The sequence below is a fragment of the Pseudochaenichthys georgianus genome, unplaced genomic scaffold (genome assembly GCF_902827115.2).
Source record: "Pseudochaenichthys georgianus unplaced genomic scaffold, fPseGeo1.2 scaffold_730_arrow_ctg1, whole genome shotgun sequence".
NCBI lineage: Eukaryota > Metazoa > Chordata > Actinopteri > Perciformes > Channichthyidae > Pseudochaenichthys > Pseudochaenichthys georgianus.
Window position 1 is genome coordinate 57802 of NW_027263283.1, and position 21232 is coordinate 79033.

At 41.2% G+C, this 21232-nt stretch overlaps 1 protein-coding gene across 1 annotated transcript in view; it reads right to left on the reverse strand.

Moving 5' to 3' along the window:
* Positions 1–5529, reverse strand: part of zbtb45 (zinc finger and BTB domain containing 45) — a 22501-nt gene extending 16972 nt beyond the window's left edge. Inside the window, exons 1-3 of the mRNA XM_034079806.2 lie at positions 5171–5529; positions 2174–3475; positions 1138–1266 (exon numbers count right to left, since the gene is read on the reverse strand). Of these exons, the coding sequence (XP_033935697.1) occupies positions 1138–1266; positions 2174–3475; positions 5171–5284 (1545 nt within the window). The 5' untranslated portion in view covers positions 5285–5529. The remainder of the gene's footprint in view (positions 1–1137; positions 1267–2173; positions 3476–5170) is intronic.
* Between the last annotated feature and the right edge of the window lie 15703 nt (positions 5530–21232).

The following is a 21232-nucleotide window of genomic DNA, read 5'->3' on the forward strand; positions in this document are numbered from 1 at the left end:
AGCGGGTGTGTTGTATGTGTATGTAAGCGGGTGTTGTTGTAGCGGGTGTAGTGTATGTATGTGGGTGTATGTATGCGGGTGTATGTTGTATGTATGTATGCGGGTGTATGTTGTATGTATGTATGCGGGAGTATGTTGTATGTATGTAAGCGGGTGTATGTTGTATGTATGTAAGCGGGTGTATGTTGTATGTATGTAAGCGGGTGTATGTTGTATGTATGTAAGCGGGTGTATGTTGTATGTATGTAAGCGGGTGTATGTTGTATGTAAGCGGGTGTATGTTGTATGTATGTAAGCGGGTGTATGTTGTATGTATGTATGCAGGTGTATGTTGTATGTAAGCGGGTGTATGTTGTATGTATGTATGCAGGTGTATGTTGTATGTAAGCGGGTGTATGTTGTATGTAAGCGGGTGTATGTTGTATGTAAGCGGGTGTATGGTGTATGTTTAAAAAAATGACAATAAAAAGAGTATAAAAAAAACACATCTTACACATCAAGGTATTTCTGAAAAGTTCCCTTCTTTGGCCAAATGTAGGAGTGTTCACCAAAGCACAACGTAGAAATGAAGGTTTCAAATCTGCATAATCTGGTTTATTTTTATTTTTTTATTATATATACTATTTTGTATGTTCTTTCCCACTATGACTATGTAGGTGGGGTTAGTAATTCACTTCAGAAACACTTGTTATATTCCATGGAATGCTCTCAACATCCCGATAGCAATGAATACATTAAATGCTTTGACAATAAATACATTAAAAAATGTCATCAGTGGAAGCCGTGGCGCTGTAAAAAGCACGACCAATCATCTGAGCCGGCCCGGCTAAAGTAACTGGATGGCCTACCTGCCTGTCAGCCTTCCGTCTGGGCACAAACTTATCTCGTGCCCTCATTGGTCATGTGCGCGTTCGTGTGTGTTGGAGGAGGGGCTCTGTAAGGAAGTGGCAGATTTTTATCCGGCTGTGTATTTTCAAATTCTAGCGCACTCGAGCTGGTTTCTCCATTCTTACCTACCCTACCTTTTATGTAATGTATAGAGTAATGCTTCTGCTCAATAAAAATATTTGAAACGATCTGCATAATCCGTACATTTTCAGTTGGCCTTTTTCGTAGGCACCTCTGAGTTAAACCCACCTGTCCAAATCCTGCCATGGGTTCCTGGGAGCCTTCCTGCTGTCCATCTCTTCTCCCGTCCTGCATGGAATAGATGGTCCCATCCTGAACGCCTTCATCTTTCACCACCACGCCTTCTCCTCCCAGCACCTGACCAGGAGAAAGAAAAACACCCCATTTCAATGCAAAGTAGTAACGAGATAACGTTTGCCTTAGTTGCAGGAGCTTAAAAAGGCAGAAGATCACAGCATATGGAGTTAGGTAGAGCTCCTTTTTAAAAGCCGGTGAACTGATAAGTTTAACGACCTACAGTGAAAGAGCAGAAGTCCATCGAACATCAACAAGGCAATTACTGCAGAAGTTGAGGCGAGAGCTCCTCTTCAACTGTGCAAAGTGCAGGAACATCTGCAGTCAGTGTGTGGTGTGTGAGAAGAGGGAAAAAGGCAGCAAAAGGAAAAAGAAGCGAAAAAGCAAAGCAGCTCTGCGTGCCTGAAAGCTGTAACCATGGCAACCCTTCCCCTTATTCCCCTTACCTACACTGGTTCCTGTTACAGCAGCTCCTACTCACCTTAATATATTTACTTTATTTAACGTACTTTTATGCATGCTTCTTCGTTAACATTAGTCTTTTATTTATTTGTATTACTGCACATATTTTATTCCATTCTATCTGTAAATACTGCTATATTTTATTTTACCATATTTTTTAATGTTATTATAGTTTTCTTAAAATAGTGTTTTTAATTATTTGTTTTACTTTTATGTCTGCACCATGACATAAAGTCAAATTCCTCGTACGTGTCAACCTACCTGGTGATAAACATGTTTCTGATTCCCCTCTGTGGGACTAAAAAAGGAATTCCGATTCTGATTTTATGGAATTGTATTAACTGTGTTTGTGTCATTGTGTTTTGTACCCATTCGTTGGTATTTTCACATTTATCTTGTCATTTTTACTATATTATCATGTTTGTTGATTTGTGAAGCCCTCTGAGAGAAATGTGTTTTGTGATATTGGGCTATATAACTACATTTGAATTGTTTCTGATTCTGATACCTGGTGCCTGAGCGGTTGCCTCTGTTTCCGGCTGTGACTCGCCCCTCTGTCTCGGTCTCCCTCTCTCCCCCGATCCCTGCCGTCGTGCTCCTCCTCCTCGCTGTACCGCTCCATCGCCACCAGCTCGTCCGATAGATCGCCGGCGTTTCCTCTGAGACTGTCCCTGCCGATGCTGTCGACGCTGCCCACGCCGGAGCTGCACCCGGCCGACAGGTTCCCCGTGCTGCCCGCTCCGTTTGCCGTCTGCGCCAAAAGGTCCCGCAGCTTGTACCGGACGTCCTGAGTGCAGCTGGAGTTCTGCTTCATGAGGATTGCTCCGTCGTTTCCACCACACATGGATCCTGGTCCCAAGTCGCCCAAAGACATCAAACTCACCGTGTTCGCTTGCTCCATTTGAACCGAATCGTTAACGTTGGCGACTCCTAACCCGCCGCCCATGTTACTCGCCGCACATTCTGCCATGAAGTTGGGGAAGTTTGCGTACCCTCCACCTCCGCTTGCACCCACAGAGCAGCTCCCACCGCCCCCGCTTTCTCTCCCTTTCCCCCCGCCTCGCTCTTCTTGTTTAGGGAGAACTCCTCCGAGCATCCCTCCTCCTCCTCCACCTCCGCCTCCGCTTCCTGCTGCCGCCGCTGCCGCCGCCGCCGCCGCCGTAGCCGCCGCTTTCCTCTGAGAGATAATCTGAGTACACTCGTCGATAACCGTCTTAATCTGCAGGATGCTGGCGGCAGTGAGGATGCAGAGCGCCTGGGATTGCAGCACCACCAGGGAACCGCTGTACATGAAATCCACCAGCTGCTTGACGGTTTCCGCGGGCACCAGAGGGGGCACGGAGATCTCGGAGTGACCAAGGAGGAGTTTGTCCTGGAAGAAGGGGCTTCCGGCGGCCAGGACGCAGGCGTGTGCTCGTAGCGAGGCGTCGTGTATCCTTACCGTGACGTCGCAGAAAAGGCCTTCGCGCCGCTGCGTTCTCAGGGCCTCCAGCACCGACTGGCTGGAGTTGTGGAGGTGGATGTAGTGCACGGTCTCTGTGCCGGACACCATGGCGGGAGGCGGCGAGTCGCTGGGGATCGGATGGGAGTGGGGGTGAGGGAGAGGGGGCAGGTGTCTGGGGTTCTGCGACAGCTTGAGGGATAAGGAGGACAGGGAGGGAAACGGGTACAGTGCATGGGCCACGGTGGGTCCGTCTTCCCTCAAACAGTCATGAGTCTCTGATTTGGGAGAGAGAGTGAGCGAGGAGATAAGTGTGTTGTCCTGAGAGAGAGGGGGGTTTCCACCAGCGTCGCTTTCTTTTTCACAACCCTGTTGAGATAAATCAGAAAGAGAACGATTAATTTTGTATTCGGGATTGTGGGAAACGGCCTTTCGATCTCTCTGACTGTACACACAAACTGAAAGGTGGACAATAAAGTTGACTTTGATGAAACACTAAGCAGCTGTTCAGAAATAAAGGATCAATAATATAAGAAAATCATCTCCAAGAATGTCATCCTTTTAAGTTCCTGATTCCAGTTTCGAAAATGTTAGAATTTGGTTTCCTTTGCTTTTAATTATAGGTGTCCTCGACTTCAGAATTTCTTAGATGACTTCAAGGTTTCAAGGCTTTTATTGTCATGTGTACATAGCTACAGTGTAGATATGACAATTATAATCTTAGGTCACAGGCAACACAATAACACAGATAAAATAGTACAAGTAAATAAAATATAATATAACAGAAACAGAATATATTAGAAACGGTGCAGAATAGTCTACAGTCATTGGAATATTGATGAATGTTCTTTGACACTCATGATTAGTTGATACGAAAGACAGATCTGTAAACCTGAGTCTCTCCACGAAGGAGCAACACTTTGACACTCCTTAGAAATACAAAATAACTTATTGACTTAAGAAATCTTAGTTCTACTAGATAGAAACCATCTAATTTAGAAGTGGCGGACCTACATCGAGTGATATTTGGGTTTTTAAATGCTTATCAGATCAACTAGAACACACATAATCATATATATATCAACCATATTATAAAGCTAACAACCATCATTGCATACATTATGTATTTTTAGAGCCCAGTCACACTTTGTGTTTAAAGGTAACAACAAAAGAGATGTGTTCATAAGATCCTTAGAAATCTTTCAATCAGCATGAAAAACAAAAACTACAAATCGATTAAGAAATCGAAAGATCATCTAATTGAGATGTGGCAGCCCTACTTTGAATGACAACTACAATACATATAATAATACAAGAAAAGATTACAATACTAAAGCTAACAATCATCATGTCATGCGTACACCGATGTGTGCCATATTAGAGCTAGGAAACACGGCTGTATTTGAAGCAGACAACTAAATGATATGCTAATGGATTCCTCAATCAGGTCTCGTGCATCCTCTGGAACACCTGTCCTGGACAAATGACAACACGTGCAGTGCGCGAGCCCAACAGTTCCCTCAGGTCAGTTTATTTGGCCATTATTCACAGCGGGTGGCCGGTAACGCAACACCAAAGATACATTAGTCTGTTAGATGCACAAAGAGTAAGGTAGTAGAATCTGGACAATCATAACCCTTTGTTTATTAAGTGTAAACTGTCAGTTCCAGTAAATATGTTTCCGAGCAACGACGTTAGCTCCAGGTTGACGGTGACAAGCTAACCAGAACTAACCTGAGTTAAGCCGTTAGCTTAGCGTTAGCTGTTGACATTAGCCACTTGACACCCGCACGGAAATCTGCACGAAATGTACAGATTTTCTTTATGCAAAATGAGCCTCGCCATCGTGCCTATCGTGACACATAAAAGCAGCTATCGGAGCTAGCTCCATTACAATGCTAACCTAGCTCGGTTTACTAGCTAGCTAGCTCAAATTGACATAACTAGTTACGTTAGCATGCCATGCTAACGGGCTACCACCACCCTTTTGTGGCACAAAGTGCGTTAACGTGACACTCGTGTTAGTTGAACCGTGTCCCAGGTTGTTTAATCGTGATCACCTACCCGCAATGTGCAGTGACAGCTCGGCGCGGTTGAGTTTGAGGCAGATGGATGCAGCAGGAAGCTCTCAGTGTTAACGCACCCAACCTGGTGAGAGCTGGAAACAAACACACACATGCACACAAACACACACTCTCATACTCACACGGACTGTCTTGCACACAGACAAGGGATGTGGAGTTTCTCGTGCTTTAACGCCAGCTAGGCAATCCACACATATAATATATGCGGTGTGCTCCTCTCTTATTCACACCCTTTTATAAAGTAGGACACATTCCTGCACACAGATTTCCTCACATCAGACTGAGACGTGGATGCACAGACATGCATGTGATGTGAGCACACCTGTACACACCCACACACTGCAGGAAACACTAACAAAAGAATGATGCACACGAAAGCATATAGAACTTGTTTAAATAGATGTGTAATATGCACCTTAGTTTACATGCATCTAATGAATAATTAGTCAATATTAAATCACAACAATACTGCAAAAAATAAAGAAACAACACTTACAGCCCATAAAGAGCAACGCCAGCTGGGCAAGCCATTATATATGCTGTGTTTGTCCCCATGAATACTTGATCACACCTTTTCATCAAGGCAAGGCAAGGCGAGGCAAGTTTATTTATATAGCACCTTTCAACACAAGGCAATTCAAGGTGCTTTACAAAAATGAAAGACATTCAGACAAAGGCATTTAAAAACAGTACAAGATAATAAAAAGTACATGAATAAAAAGTTACAGTGCATTAAGTGTCAAGCCCTTGGGTATATTTGCAGCTTCCCCGCTTGAAAGGGATGGTACAGTCCATAGGAGGTTTTCACTGGGTTTCACTCAATGACCACAACTTTGTTTCTTTTGAGTTTTTCTTTACTTTGGTATTTGTTGTTGCAGTACAGTTTATGTTGTAAGTTGTAAGTTGTAAGGTAAAAAAACCTTAAATGAAAAATAAAAAAGAATTACTGTAAATACAATACACATCAAATAATAAATAGAAAAATACATGCTTTACATCAGGGGTGTCAAACTCAATTTCAACTCGGGCCACATTAGCATCATGGTTGCACTCAAAGGGCCGGTTTTATATATAAGAATAAATATTTAATATTAAATAATGTATTATATTACATTATTGCCTGTGCATTGGTTTATTATAGGATAGGATATAACTTCATAATTAACTACGTCTGAAAGCAGAAGTCTGGGCAAACAATTGCAAGTCTCTTCAGTGCGCATGTCACAAAACGATTTAAAAGAAAAGCCAAATTCTGGAAAAACATATAAAAGTGACATTTTGAAAAAAAAGTAACATTTTGAAAAAAAAGTGCATTGAGATGCATTGTGGGACATGTAGTTTATGGGCAATGTGCTTCTGTAAAGTAGCATGTAACCGTATAATAAACTTATTATATTATTTGCAAGCTCTTGTGGGGCCACATCAAATGAAGTCGCGGGCCGGATTTGGCCCCCGGGCCTTGAGTTTGACACCCCTGCTTTACATATACTTTTTAACACTTGTGAATATTGTTCTTACTTTCTTAATGTATTTTTATAAATTATGTTTTAAACAGTTTTTAACTTATGCAGTCTCATTAAAAATGCAAATATAGACTGAATATTTCACACAGAAGTTCCACTTTACTGATGAACACAACGGCTCAGTTTCAATTAAAATTAAAAGCAGCGACAAAAAGATAAGTCTTCAGCCTGGATTTAAAAGTAGTAAGAGTTGTAGCGGGCCTGCAGGTTTCTGGGTAGGATTAAGTAGGACACATTCCTGCACGCAGCAGAGATTTGAATGCACAGAAATGCATGTGAGCACACCTGGACACACACACACTGCAGGAAACACACTGTAACGAGAAGATGCCCACTAACACAGAAGGCTTGAACTTCATTTGATTAAAATCGGTATGTTACATACGGGGGAATTGGTCCATGGCTTTCGCACACATTATTGAAATGCTCACACAATATCAAATGCATGGCGTTTGATAAGTATAACAAGCAATAATGTAAAACAAAGATGAATACTAAACCAGAATGAAGCCATTGTGTATATAAAGATATGTATACAACATAGGTACTTTGTAAGTAAAATACAAATAACATATATTACATGACATTACATTGCAATAAGTGCGTTCGACCAGGAAGATACAACCTTGAAGAAAACAGAATCATAAAGTACATCAGGTTTCATAGAGCCAAGCATTTCAAGTGCTACTCAACTGGCTTTAGATAAGCCAGTCCTTTATTAGTATATAAGTCCTTTGTTAGTATATAAGTCCTTAGTTAGTATATAAGTGCTTTGTTAGTATATAAGTCCTTAGTTAGTATATAAGTCCTTAGTTAGTATATAAGTCCTTTGTTAGTATATAAGTCCTTAGTTAGTATACAAGTGCTTTGTTAGTATATAAGTCCTTAGTTAGTATATAAGTCCTTAGTTAGTATATAAGTGCTTTGTTAGTATATAAGTCCTTAGTTAGTATATAAGTCCTTAGTTAGTATATAAGTCCTTTGTTAGTATATAAGTCCTTAGTTAGTATATAAGTGCTTTGTTAGTATATAAGTCCTTAGTTAGTATACAAGTCCTTAGTTAGTATATAAGTCCTTTGTTAGTATATAAGTCCTTAGTTAGTATACAAGTCCTTAGTTAGTATATAAGTGCTTTGTTAGTATATAAGTCCTTAGTTAGTATATAAGTCCTTAGTTAGTATACAAGTCCTTTGTTAGTATATAAGTCAGTTGTTAGTTTATAAGTCCTTAGTTATTATATAAGTCCTTTGTTAGTATATAAGTCCTTTGTTAGTATATAAGTCCTTAGTTAGTATATAAGTCCTTAGTTAGTATATAAGTGCTTTGTTAGTATATAAGTCCTTAGTTAGTATATAAGTCCTTAGTTAGTATACAAGTCCTTTGTTAGTATATAAGTCCTTTGTTAGTATATAAGTCCTTAGTTAGTATATAAGTCCTTAGTTAGTATATAAGTCCTTAGTTAGTATATAAGTCCTTAGTTAGTATATAAGTCCTTAGTTAGTATATAAGTGCTTTGTTAGTATATAAGTCCTTAGTTAGTATATAAGTCCTTAGTTAGTATATAAGTCCTTAGTTAGTATATAAGTCCTTAGTTAGTATATAAGTCCTTTGTTAGTATATAAGTCCTTAGTTAGTATATAAGTCCTTAGTTAGTATATAAGTCCTTAGTTAGTATATAAGTGCTTTGTTAGTATATAAGTCCTTAGTTAGTATATAAGTCCTTTGTTAGTATATAAGTCCTTAGTTAGTATATAAGACCTTAGTTAGTATATAAGTCCTTAGTTAGTGTATAAGTGCTTTGTTAGTATATAAGTCCTTAGTTAGTATATAAGTCCTTTGTTAGTATATAAGTGCTTTGTTAGTAATTGTATCGCTCGAAGTGGAGTCGAAAGAGATGAGTTTTCAGTCTGCGCCGGAGTGTAAGCTTTCTGCTGTCCTGGGGCCTGTGCTACGAAGCCGGTTCAACCTAACCTGGATATGTTTGAGTTAGCCGGTTGGCCTAATCCATAACATACGCGCTCTCGCTAAACGGTACTATGACGCGGGTTATCAAGTGGATCGCTCAAGCCAGCCGTGTCCTCTCTAGTCAGGTGCGCGTTCACATGAAAGGGGTGGTACCTGGAGCATTCGACCAATCACAAACATGGAGAAGCGCACTGACAGCGCAGCGTCATACTTCCTGAATGAAAAGTGAACGTTAATACTAGTCAAAAATGAAGAAGTTAAACTTTAAACATCCATGACTTAAACACTTGATCAGGATCAAAGCCTCAGAGCTGCACCTGCAAGGTGAACACAGCTGGGAACAGAACACGTGTTTGAATGCGTACATTAACAGGTTTATGATATCACTGCCCCGTCTAAAACACGATCTGACTTCAATTACATTTGTCTCGAGTGTTTCGTCAACTTATGTGTTGCTTAAAATAATACTTCTGCATACAGTCTGTGACACTGTGAGTGCTGCACGGCCAGATACGGCTCAGCTGACTCAGATCAGGAGAGATATGATACATTATGAAGTGATATGCCACGGACTGTACTTAATGTACTCTGATCCGGTTACTTATGTTGTGGCCGATATTTAAGTAAGCTTTCTTAACGCTAATGTTATAATAGTCAGATTGCTCTGAAGATGGAGGTGATATTCTATTCATGTTCACGTTCACACAGTCGGTGATTTTTGCCGGCCGTCTTTCCTGCGACGGCAGTTTTTCTGTATTTCCTTTCTCCTGTAATATGACTTGATCGCTTTAAACTCCGCACACTGAGCTCTGATTGGTCAGCAGGCGGTGCTTTCACTGAGTTGAGCTCTTAGCCTGCAACCTCACCTGGGGGGTATACTGCGAAGCAGGATTTTCGCTTAGCCGGCTAAATTCAGGGAAAACTCCGGCTTTCCGGTCATCCGAAGCTGGTTCTCTTTTTAGCAGGCTAGATCTCCATGGTAATATATGCTAAGCAGCTAACCTGGTCGGGACCAGGTTAGGTTGCAGGCTAAGAGCTCAACTCAGTGAAAGCACCGCCTGCTGACCAATCAGAGCTCAGTGTGCGGAGTTTAAAGCGATCAAGTCATATCACAGGAGAAAGGAAATACAGAAAAACTGCCGTCGCAGGAAAGACGGCCGGCAAAAATCACCGACTGTGTGAACGTGAACATGAATAGAATATCACCTCCATCTTCAGAGCAATCTGACTATTATAACATTAGCGTTAAGAAAGCTTACTTAAATATCGGCCACAACATAAGTAACCGGATCAGAGTACATTAAGTACAGTCTACGGCATATCACTTCATAATGTATCATATCTCTCCTGATCTGAGTCAGCTGAGCCGTATCTGGCCGTGCAACACTCACAGTGTCACATACTGTATGCAGAAGTATTATTTTAAGCAACACATAAGTTGACGAAACACTCGAGACAAATGTAATTGAAGTCAGATCGTGTTTTAGACGGGCAGTGATATCATAAACCTGTTAATGTACGCATTCAAACACGTGTTCTGTTCCCAGCTGTATTCACCTTGCAGGTGCAGCTCTGAGGCTTTGATCCTGATCAAGTGTTTAAGTCATGGATGTTTAAAGTTTAACTTCTTCATTTTTGACTAGTATTAAAGTTCACTTTTCATTCAGGAAGTATGACGCTGCGCTGTCAGTGCGCTTCTCCATGTTTGTGATTGGTCGAATGCTCCAAATACCACCCCTTTCATGTGAACGCGCACCTAACTAGATAGGACACGGCTGGCTTGAGCGATCCACTTGATAACCAGCGTCGTAGTACCGTTTAGCGAGAGCGCGTATGTTATGGATTAGGCCAACCGGCTAACTCAAACATATCCAGGTTAGGTTGAACCAGCTTCGTAGCATAGGCCCCTGGTCCCGACCAGGTTAGCCGCTAAGCATAAGTTACCATGGAGATCTAGCCTGCTAAAAAGAGAACCAGCTTCGGATGACCGGAAAGCCGGAGTTTTCCCTGAATTTAGCCGGCTAAGCGAAAATCCTGCTTCGCAGTATACCCCCCTGGTGTCCATGGTAGCTCATTCCACCATTTTGGAGCCAGGATAGCAAACCCACGTGTTATTACAAATATGTATCTACACAGAAGAAGATAAAGAAAAAAGGCAACATAATTTATATAACCTAAGAATCTAGCATGTAACAAAGATAAAATATAATTAAAATATTTATATAACAAGGAAGTTAAAGTAAAATGTCAAAACAAATTGAATAAAAAAGGTGTGTGTGTGTGTGTGTGTGTGTGTGTGTGTGTGTGTGTGTGTGTGTGTGTGTGTGTGTGTGTGTGTGTGTGTGTGTGTGTGTGTGTGTGTGTGTGTGTGTGTGTGTGTGTGTGTGTGTGTGTGTGTGTGTGTGTGTGTGTGTGTGTGTGTGTGTGTGTGTGTGTGTGTGTGTGTGTGTGTGTGTGTGTGTGTGTGTGTGTGTGTGTGTGTGTGTGTGTGTGTGTGTGTGTGCAACACGTTCTCACTCTCATCCCGTCACATATTGACGGACGGTCAGGGCCCCTCCCCGTCGCTATATTACGTACAGGGTACCCCTTTCCCGTCATTTTCTACGGGCAGGGCGTCCCATAGACCTTCATTGCGGACACAGCGGACCCCTTGCCCGTCAGGCTTCTACGGGCAGGGCGTCCATAGACCTTCATAATGCCTATTTTAAGGTTCATTTGGCCATTAAAATGCGTTTTGATGTCATTGTATGCGAGTAATGAGTTTTTATTTCTGATTATTTGTGCAGTACATGTACATGATGTTTAGTTTGCTAGTTATGACGAAGATTACCTTACGTCTGTGAGGAAAATGCATGGGGCTCAGAGCCTCGTATTTTTAAAATCTTTTTTTCCTTCTAATTTGTTATTCTTTTCAAAATAACACACTGTTATTTACTCACCAATAACATACAATTATCCTTGCTTTTATTTATTGGTTTAATTCCATAATCTCGGTCTTTTTTGGTGTCCGTCAGGAACTGAATTTCAAAATAAAAATAACCGGAAACAGACGTAGGCCTATAAGGGACAGTTCGAGCATCATTGCGATTGTCAAAATGTTTGAGTTTAGGACGGCCGAAGACACTACACTACCCAGAATCCCCAGCTATCGTTGAGGACTACAGTCCCCGTGATTACTCTTCTAGGTCTGGGATTGGATGTTGGAGTGGCAGTGCGCCAATGTTACAGCGTCAAACAGCTGTTTGAAATGGAACGAAACCACGCCAGACTATCCAAAACTGGAATCGAACGCCCCCCCAGAACTACACACTACACTATTGTGTTTCGCAAAATGTTCTATGGGACGTCTCTACTGAACGTTTTCGTTTTTCCCACAATTAGAAGTTGCCAGTATTAAACACATTGGTGTTATCAAATGTAAAACATATAATTAATAAATGGATAAAAATCGCTGTCCATAATGCGCAGCATCAATATATAGCATTAATATACCCACATGAAAGCTCATTGATACTTTGTAATTCTACTCCACTACAATTCAGAGGTTAACCTGGTATTTTACTCCACTGCATTTATTTGAGTTACTTTGCAGATTCTGATTAATGATGTGAAATATAAACAACCCTTAAATCAGACTTTAGTTACACCTGAGTGACATTCAGGTAAGGTGATTGTCAAGTGCCAACAATCAGGAGAGATATTTGATACTTGTGCTTGAGAAGACTAAACATGTATCTGCAATTGACATTAATGGAAACGAGTAATAAAGTATATTAATTACTCGTTATTCTCTACTAATAGTTAATTAAAGACTATATATTATGGCTATTTTGCACATCCATTTCAAGATTTTAAAGGTGTATTGACATATCATTTACACAACTTACGGTGTAGTTATGAAATGAATGAAAAACGTGGGTCACAGGTCCCTCAACAGTGCAGTACAAGACATCTATCAATATGTGTGTACCTCCACCATTAAACTGTCATTCTGCACATTTCTTATTCTATCTACATAAGAGTATAATTAATGTGTATAATATCAGTTAAAATAAGTGCTTCAACATAGTTAACATTGCAGGAAAGCAATATATTAGATGTTAAGTACTTTGTATTTATCTGTAGATAGATACCCCCAACGTTTTTTTCTTATTTAAAAGAAGACCGTAATCTGTTATTTAATGTTTAAATAAAGGTTAATTCGTTTTTCTGTTTTGCACCTCCTCCTATTAATATCTGTGTACATCCTGCACTAAACTGTTTTATTGAAGAGATCACTTATAGTATCTTCTTGATTTTTTATATTCTATATTTCTATCACAGACCTTCTACTTTCCCCCTATGAAAGTATATGTACTCTTAATATTTTTTTAATCAAATATAACACATAAAAACAATAATTCAATAACGTGCTTTAACCACTAGGCACACAAGGTACACACAGACACTTATGTACAACATCTGAAGATGTGTAGTTTTATTCATGCTTTCACATAATTTTACAGCATATTGCTATACTATTTCAGACTCAGTATTTACATTCAAAATGCAATCCAATTCAAATCAGTAATATCTTTAAAAACTACAGTCCTTTTTTATCAGCTGTGCACCGTTATGGTGTAAATATAACCTATCTATGAATTACATCAAATGTAAAAGTCAGCCGAATTAGTGTTGATACTGCAAGGAGACGTATTGTGTGAAGAGAAATTGAGAAGTTTTTTAATTGTTGATATATTTATGATCCACGTCAAGTATTCAGTTTCGGTGGCATTTCTTCAGTTTTTCCATAGGTCTCATCATCAGGGCGCTATAAATAAAGAACTACGGCATATCTGTAATATGTAATGCAGCCGAACCGTGTATTACAATGCCGTTATGTGATGACTTTCAAAGAGAAAAGCAAGAGCACTCGGAATTAAGTATTATTTTAGTCTTTTCAAATGTTTTCCGGATTTCATATAATATAAACACCAAATCCCAGCATGCATTGCGGCTAAAACATCCAATCAGCGTAGCTGAGAATCTTGGGTAATCGCTCGAAATGCCCACGTCTGTTTCCGGTTATTTTTATTTTTAAATTCAGTTCCTGACGAACGCCAAAAAAGACCGAGATTATGGAATTAAACCAATAAATAAAAGCAAGGATAATTGTATGTTATTGGTGAGTAAATAACAGTGTGTTATTTTGAAAAGAATAACAAATTAGAAGGAAAAAAATATTTAAAAATACGAGGCTCTGAGTCCCATGCATTTTCCTCACAGACGTAAGGTAATCTTCGTCATAACTAGCAAACTAAACATCATGTACATGTACTGCACAAATAATCAGAAATAAAAACTCATTACTCGCATACAATGACATCAAAACGCATTTTAACGGCCAAATTAACCTTAAAATAGGCATTTTCCCACCGAGAATAACACGAAGGACAGCCATTGTTGTTGATCACGTGGTCTTGGCGCTGTTGCAGCGTCCATAGCAACCACCTTAGCAACCATGAATGTGTACACATTCATGAAGTAATCTTCGTCATAACTAGCAAACTAAACATCATGTACATGTACTGCACAAATAATCAGAAATAAAAACTCATTACTCGCATAAAACGCATTTTAATGGCCAAATGAACCTTAAAATAGGCATTATGAAGGTCTATGGGACGCCCTTCCCGTAGAAGCCTGACGGTCAAGGGGTCCGCTGTGTCCGCAATGAAGGTCTATGGGACGCCCTGCCCGTAGAAAATGACGGGAAAGGGGTACCCTGTACGTAATATAGCGACGGGGAGGGGCCCTGACCGTCCGTCAATATGTGACGGGATGAGAGTGAGAACGTGTTGCACACGCACACACACACACACACACACACACACACACACACACACACACACACACACACACACACACACACACACACACCTTTTTTATTCAATTTGTTTTGACATTTTACTTTAACTTCCTTGTTATATAAATATTTTAATTATATTTTATCTTTGTTACATGCTAGATTCTTAGGTTATATAAATTATGTTGCCTTTTTTCTTTATCTTCTTCTGTGTAGATACATATTTGTAATAACACGGGATGGGATATGTGACGGGATGGGAGTGAGAACGTGTGTGTGTGTGTGTGTGTGTGTGTGTGTGTGTGTGTGTGGTGTGTGTGTGTGTGTGTGTGTGTGTGTGTGTGTGTGTGTGTGTGTGTGTGTGTGTGTGTGTGTGTGTGTGTGTGTGTGTGTGTGTGTGTGTGTGTGTGTGTGTGTGTGTACATGTATGTACTTACCAGACCAGGGGGGTATACTACGAAGCAGGATGTTCTCTTAGCGGCTAACTTCAGGGAAAACTCGGGGTTTCCGGTCCTACGAAGCTGGTTCTCTTTTTAGCGGGCTAGATCTCCATGGTAACTTGTGCTGTGCGGCTAACCAGGTCGGGACCAGGTTAGGTTGCAGGCTAAGAGCTCAACTCAGTGAAAGCACCGCCTGCTGACCAATCAGAGCTCAGTGTGCGGAGTTTAAAGCGATCAAGTCATATTACAGGAGAAAGGAAATACAGAAAAGCTGCCGTTGCAGGAAAGACGGCCGGCAAAAATCACCGACTGTGTGAACGTGAACATTAATAGAATATCACCTCCATCTTCAGAGCAATCTGACTATTATAACATTAGCGTTAAGAAAGCTTACTTAAATATCGGCCACAACATAAGTAACCGGATCAGAGTACATTAAGTACAGTCCGCGGCATATCACTTCATAATGTATCATATCTCTCCTGATCTGAGTCAGCTGAGCCGTATCTGGCCGTGCAACACTCAGTGTCACATACTGTATGCAGAAGTATTATTTTAAGCAACACATACATTGACGAAACACTCGAGACAAATGTAATTAAAGTCAGATCGTGTCTTAGACGGGGCAGTGATATCATAAACCTGTTAAGCTGTCCAGCTGTATTCACCTTGCAGCTGCAGCTGTGGCTTTTATCCTGGATAAAGTGTTTGAGTCATTTTTAAAGTTTAACGTCTTCATATTTGTCTAATATTATAGTTGACTTTTCATTCAGGAAGTATGACGCTGTGCTGTCAGTATGCTTCTCCATGTTTGTGATTGGTCGAATGCTCCAGGTACCACCCCTCTCATGTGAACGCGCACCTAACTAGATAGGACACGGCTGGCTTGAGCGATCCACTTGATAACCAGCGTCGTAGTACCGTTTAGCGAGAGCGCGTATGTTTTGGATCAGGCCAACCGGCTAACTCAAACATATCAGGTTAGGTTGAACCGGCTTCGTAGCACAGGCCCCTGTTGGACTAGTCTTCACTCACTAGTCCTATCCTAGGGCTGCACCATCAAATCTCAATAAGGACTAGAGCAATGCTGAAATGACAGGAAGCACAGTATTTTGATAAAGGCTGAATAAATGTTAAAAGAAAGTAATCAATCTCTCTTATATTGAATTCGCAGTATGGGTCAAAATAATCAATATTTGTTATTTCCAAATCATGAAGCCCTAATATCCATATTACTGATACTATTTATCAGAAATGTGTAAATATTTTTGTTTTAAAGCATTTATCGTCAAACAATATCGTTGTGAAATCAAGGTTTTCGGTAAAAAAATATATTATATTTATTTTGATATCCCTAACCCAGTTTAAGATGTCGTTAAATGCAAAAAGAATAGCAGTGATAAAGTGAGTCAACGCGCCTTGGCCGGATGATACAATTAAGCCGGTACATTTAGGACTTAAATAGTGTATAATATGCAACTTAATTTACATAAAACACTGCAAAATATATGCATATACACAAAAATAATTAGCCCACTTATGATTACCTAAAGATAATATCATCTGTTCTTAAAATATGCTTTTAAAGAGACCTACAGTTTATAAAGAGCAACCAAGCCCAGAATGAAAACTAGTGTGATATTGGACAAGTTACGACATCATTGTCCTCGGGTTTATTTCTAAATCAGAGTGGATCGGCAATAGTTTTATTCATAACTGCATTTACAAAAGGCCTGGACATCCAGACGATAAACGCTAAGCGCTGGGCAGAAGAACATGCAACAGATTCAGCAGAATTTGCACATTTAGGAAACACTTTATATTAAGGTAGATATTCACCATCAACTAGTTGTTCATTAACGTGCATATTAGCAGTATATTGGCCCTTTATTAGTCAGTATTAAACTCTTATTAGGGCCTTATTCTACATGACCATATTCTACAAGTACTAGGCCATTAGTTAAGAGTTTTTCCTCAATAACCCTCTTGTGGGGGAAACTTCTGTGTAGCAATGCAGTCACCGACTCATGGAGGAGACACGAGTGCGTTTCACTTCGGTTAAATGGATTCCTTGCGTCCCTCACTTGCGTCGTTTCCCTGCGACTAGTCCCTCCCACCAGGGAAGCGTGGAGAGATGCAAGGAAACCACGGCTGCTTCTCAGGTCGACTATTTTCATTTCCTCGCTCCTCGCTCCTCGGTCTCACCGGAAGTTGATTTGTCTGTGCCATCTTGAGTACCGTCCCATGGCTCTTATTTCTGCCGGAGGATCGAGGAGCGAGGAGCGATAATGGAGGAGCGATAACCGAGGAACCACCAGACCATCCTCCGATGAAATCCTCAGATACTCACTTACTGTGTATCGCTCACTGATTGGACGAGGCAGTGCATGCACTGATCTGATGCTTCTTGACATGAGAGCAATACCCCAGCGGAGTGAAGAAAATACATGAACCTCACGGGACCGCAGTCATTAAGTCCACACAAACAAACAAACAAAGTGTGCAATCCAATGAATGTTAATCAAACTGGGTTTTGATAGATAACATATCTCTTTTTCTTCTCTCAATTATTTTATTCCTATTGTGCACTCTCATCAATATTAATCAAACTAATGTTCATTTAAATACATTTTAAGAATGGCGTTTATCTTTTTTGAGAATGACTTCTTATTTTATTTCATGTATTTGGATCTACAACAGATGATACAAATGTTTATGTCAGTAAATGTGTACTAACAGAGGCGGGGGTGTTTGTGGAAATAACGGGGACAGAGCTGCTGTCAGACGAACAACTGTGCAGCGTCATCACAAACGGACGTCGCTTCACGTGACGCTCCGGAGGAAAGGACGTCCCATTGCTCTTAAAACTCATTTCCCTGCTTCTCGTGGTTTCCTTGCGTCCCTCTATGCTTCCCTGGTGGGAGGGACTAAACGCAGGGAAACGACGCAAGTGAGGGAAGCAAGGAATCCATTTAACCGAACTGAGAAGCAGCAAAGGAAACCACGAGAAGCAGGGAAATGAGTTTTAAGAGTCGTGAAGCGACGTCCGTTTGTGATGACGCTGCACAGCTGATCGTCTGACAGCATCAGATCATGAGCCAGATCAGTGCATGCGCTGCATCGTCCAATCAGTGAGCGATACACAGTAAGGGGGCGGGGCGAGTGTCTGAGGATTTCACCGGAGGATGGTCTGGTAGTTCCGCGATTATAGCTCCTCCATTATTGCTCCTCGATTCTCGGTCCTCCAGCACAAATAAGGCCACTGGGACGCTACTCAAGATGTCGCAGACAAATCAACTTCCGGTGATACCGAGAGCGAGGAAATTAAAAATAAGAGAAGTAAAACGCACCCACGTGCAGGCCCGCCTTAACCTGCCATCAGGCCCTGGGGCTGATAGTTTTTGTAGGCCCCCTATTTAAACAACAAATGAAAGTCCTTTATAGCCTCGGCTCTGTGATCGCACTTCTCCACTCTGCTCTGCGCGCGCCTGGTCCTCTCCTCCAGATGAGTGACGTGTCGGGCCTCCCTCATGTATTTGTCCGGTTGCCGTTGGCTCCCCTCCACGCAGCAAGTCCTCGTCGTCCTCCCATCTCCTCCAACATCCCTCCTGTCTGTTTCTCCTCTCCCGCTACTCCATCGCTATCAGAACCAGACGGCCTACTTGGCTCCGAGGCCCCGCGGCCGGCACCGCTGCCGCTCGGTACAGAACTCATCTGTCCTTCCTCCTCATCCCGGCATACAGGTTTAAAATAACCTGGAAGCTTCCGCATGTTTTGTAATAGCTGATTGTCTCGAAACTCCTTTTCCCTCAACAATTTCCTTTTCCGAGCGCCACTCTCAAACTTTCTCTCCTAAACAACCTTCATCTGTCACTCAATCACTCGCAGTTTGAATAAGTCACATGTGAAACATATTCTCATTCTGATTGGCTGTTAAGTGGTGCCAGAGACTCAAAAATGATATTTCGGAGTCATCATTTTTGAGTGTGTGTGTTTGTTTGCGTTTGTGTGTATTGTGTTGGTTTCCCGGGGAAAACACTCACGAGAAACACCGGCTGTTGTTATGTCTGCTGTGACGTCAAGTTACTCCGTTCTCCGCTTGTAATTATGCCGAAGCTTCAACGTTGTATTTATCATCTGAATTTGCCGAAACAATTTTAATATTCTGAAAGCCAAGACTTTGTTTATTTGAAATCAGATGACAACAAACTGTAACGGACCCTGCCGTGTTATCTATGATTACTATACGCCTTACATTCATAATGTCAGCCGGAGGGAGGGGGGGTGAGTGGCGAGTGAGAGCTGTCATCTTCCCTTTACAAGCTTCAAAAATGCATTTATCGTGTGATTTTGGAAATAAAAGTTTCATATTCTGAAAGCCAAGACTTTGTTTATTTAAATGTTTTTTAAAAACATCCGAAATAAAAAAAAAAAATTAAACTTTTGTATTGGCTCATGATAGGCCCCTGATCTCCGTAGGCCCCTGGGCTTCAGCCCAGGTCAGCCCGTGCATTAAGGCGGCCCTGCCCACGTGGAGAGCTGGAGAATATGTTCCCTGTTTGAAAGTGAAGTCTTGTTCATAACACATAAGCTAGTAGTTTGACTCTAATATGTAAATGAACAACTAGTTGATGGTCTGGATCTGGATTAATACTGAGCAGAACCCAGAGGTATCACGCTCAGTGGGGGATGGATGATCCCCGCTAAATGTCTCTTAAAATTTGCCGGAAGCACTCCACGGTTTCTGCGATGACAGCTTCTTCTGGTAGCAAATTCCACTCTCTGATTGTTCTCGGAAAGAAGGAGTATTTAAGAGTGTCACTAGTTGCGAGAATGTGCTCAAAGTTCAAAGAATTGGCTTTGCGGGTTGCACTTCTTCTAACTGGCTCTAGGTATATGGATGCATCAATGGCTGAGGTGTTATGGACAATCTTGAAGAAGAGAACCAAACGAGCCAATTGCTGCCTTTCACTTAATTCCACCCAGTTCAACCGCTTGAGCATTTCTGTGACACTGCTGTCCCATTCATAATCTCCAAAAATGAATCTTGCACCTCTTCTTTGTACTGATTCCAGGGCTTCACTGTCTTTATCAGTGTAGGGGTCCCAGACCGAGCTGGCGTACTCTAGTTTAGAACGTACTAGGGCCACAAAAGCTGTCTCCTTCAGTTTCTGGGGACAGCGTCGCAGGTTCCGGCGTAGGAAGCCGAGCGAACGGTTTGCCTGTGTTACAATTTGGCCAATGTGTTGGCCAAACTTCAGGTTCTTATGGATTTCTACCCCAAGATAAGGCTGGTGGGTCACCTCTTTTAACACCACGCCACATAGAGTATAGTTTTTAATGTGCGGGTTTGTTGATCTGCTTGTTCGTAGGATGTAGCACTTACTAGTATTAAAGCACATTCCCCAAGTGTTAGTCCATTCCTGAAGTCTAGTCAGGTCACCCTGTAGGTCTTCTTGGTCACTTCCATTTGTAATAGGCCTGTAGAGCAGGCAGTCATCCGCGAATAACCACACTGTAGATGCTACATGTGACGGCAGGAAAAGCAATGGACCCAGCACAGTGCCTTGTGGGACACCAGAGTCAACGTGAACTGTACTTGATTTCAGTGAATACCTTAATATAAATGCTGAACATTAATGAAAAACCACCAGCGACCTTCTGTTCTCTCAGACTGAAGAAGAGCTGGAAAACTCACTGGTCGTATTTAAATGTAGCATTTTCTAGTTTCTCATGTTTAATCGCACCCATGCATTTAACCACTTCATAAAGAAGATGGCTGTATTGATGGAAACATACCCTACATGAAAGACTTCTCAATTCTCTAATTTCAGAGCATCGAGGAGACACTGATGGTTCCTCCGCGGATGTATTTCCGGCAACAGTGGTGTTTCAAAGAGTCGTGACGCACGGCCAGACTGATCTCAGCCAATGACAGCTCTGCATGCATCCCCTAGATATTATTTTATATATATCCAGTCTCTGATAGTGTTACGTTATTATGAGAGTGCTCTCATACTTGTGTGATTCTGAAATTGTATATATTTATGTGGGCGGGACTACGTCTCGAGGATAGGAGTCGAGGAGGGGAACTTAGAGAATTGAGAAGCCTTTATTGTGTCCTTTAAAACATACAAAATCAGGATCTTGTTCATTAGGATGTGTTGTGCAATTTAATGAGAAACTATTACATGGAAATTGGTTTTATTATAAGTACAGATCTCTATCTTAACTACTCCATCTTTAAACAGTTCTAGCTGCTACATGTT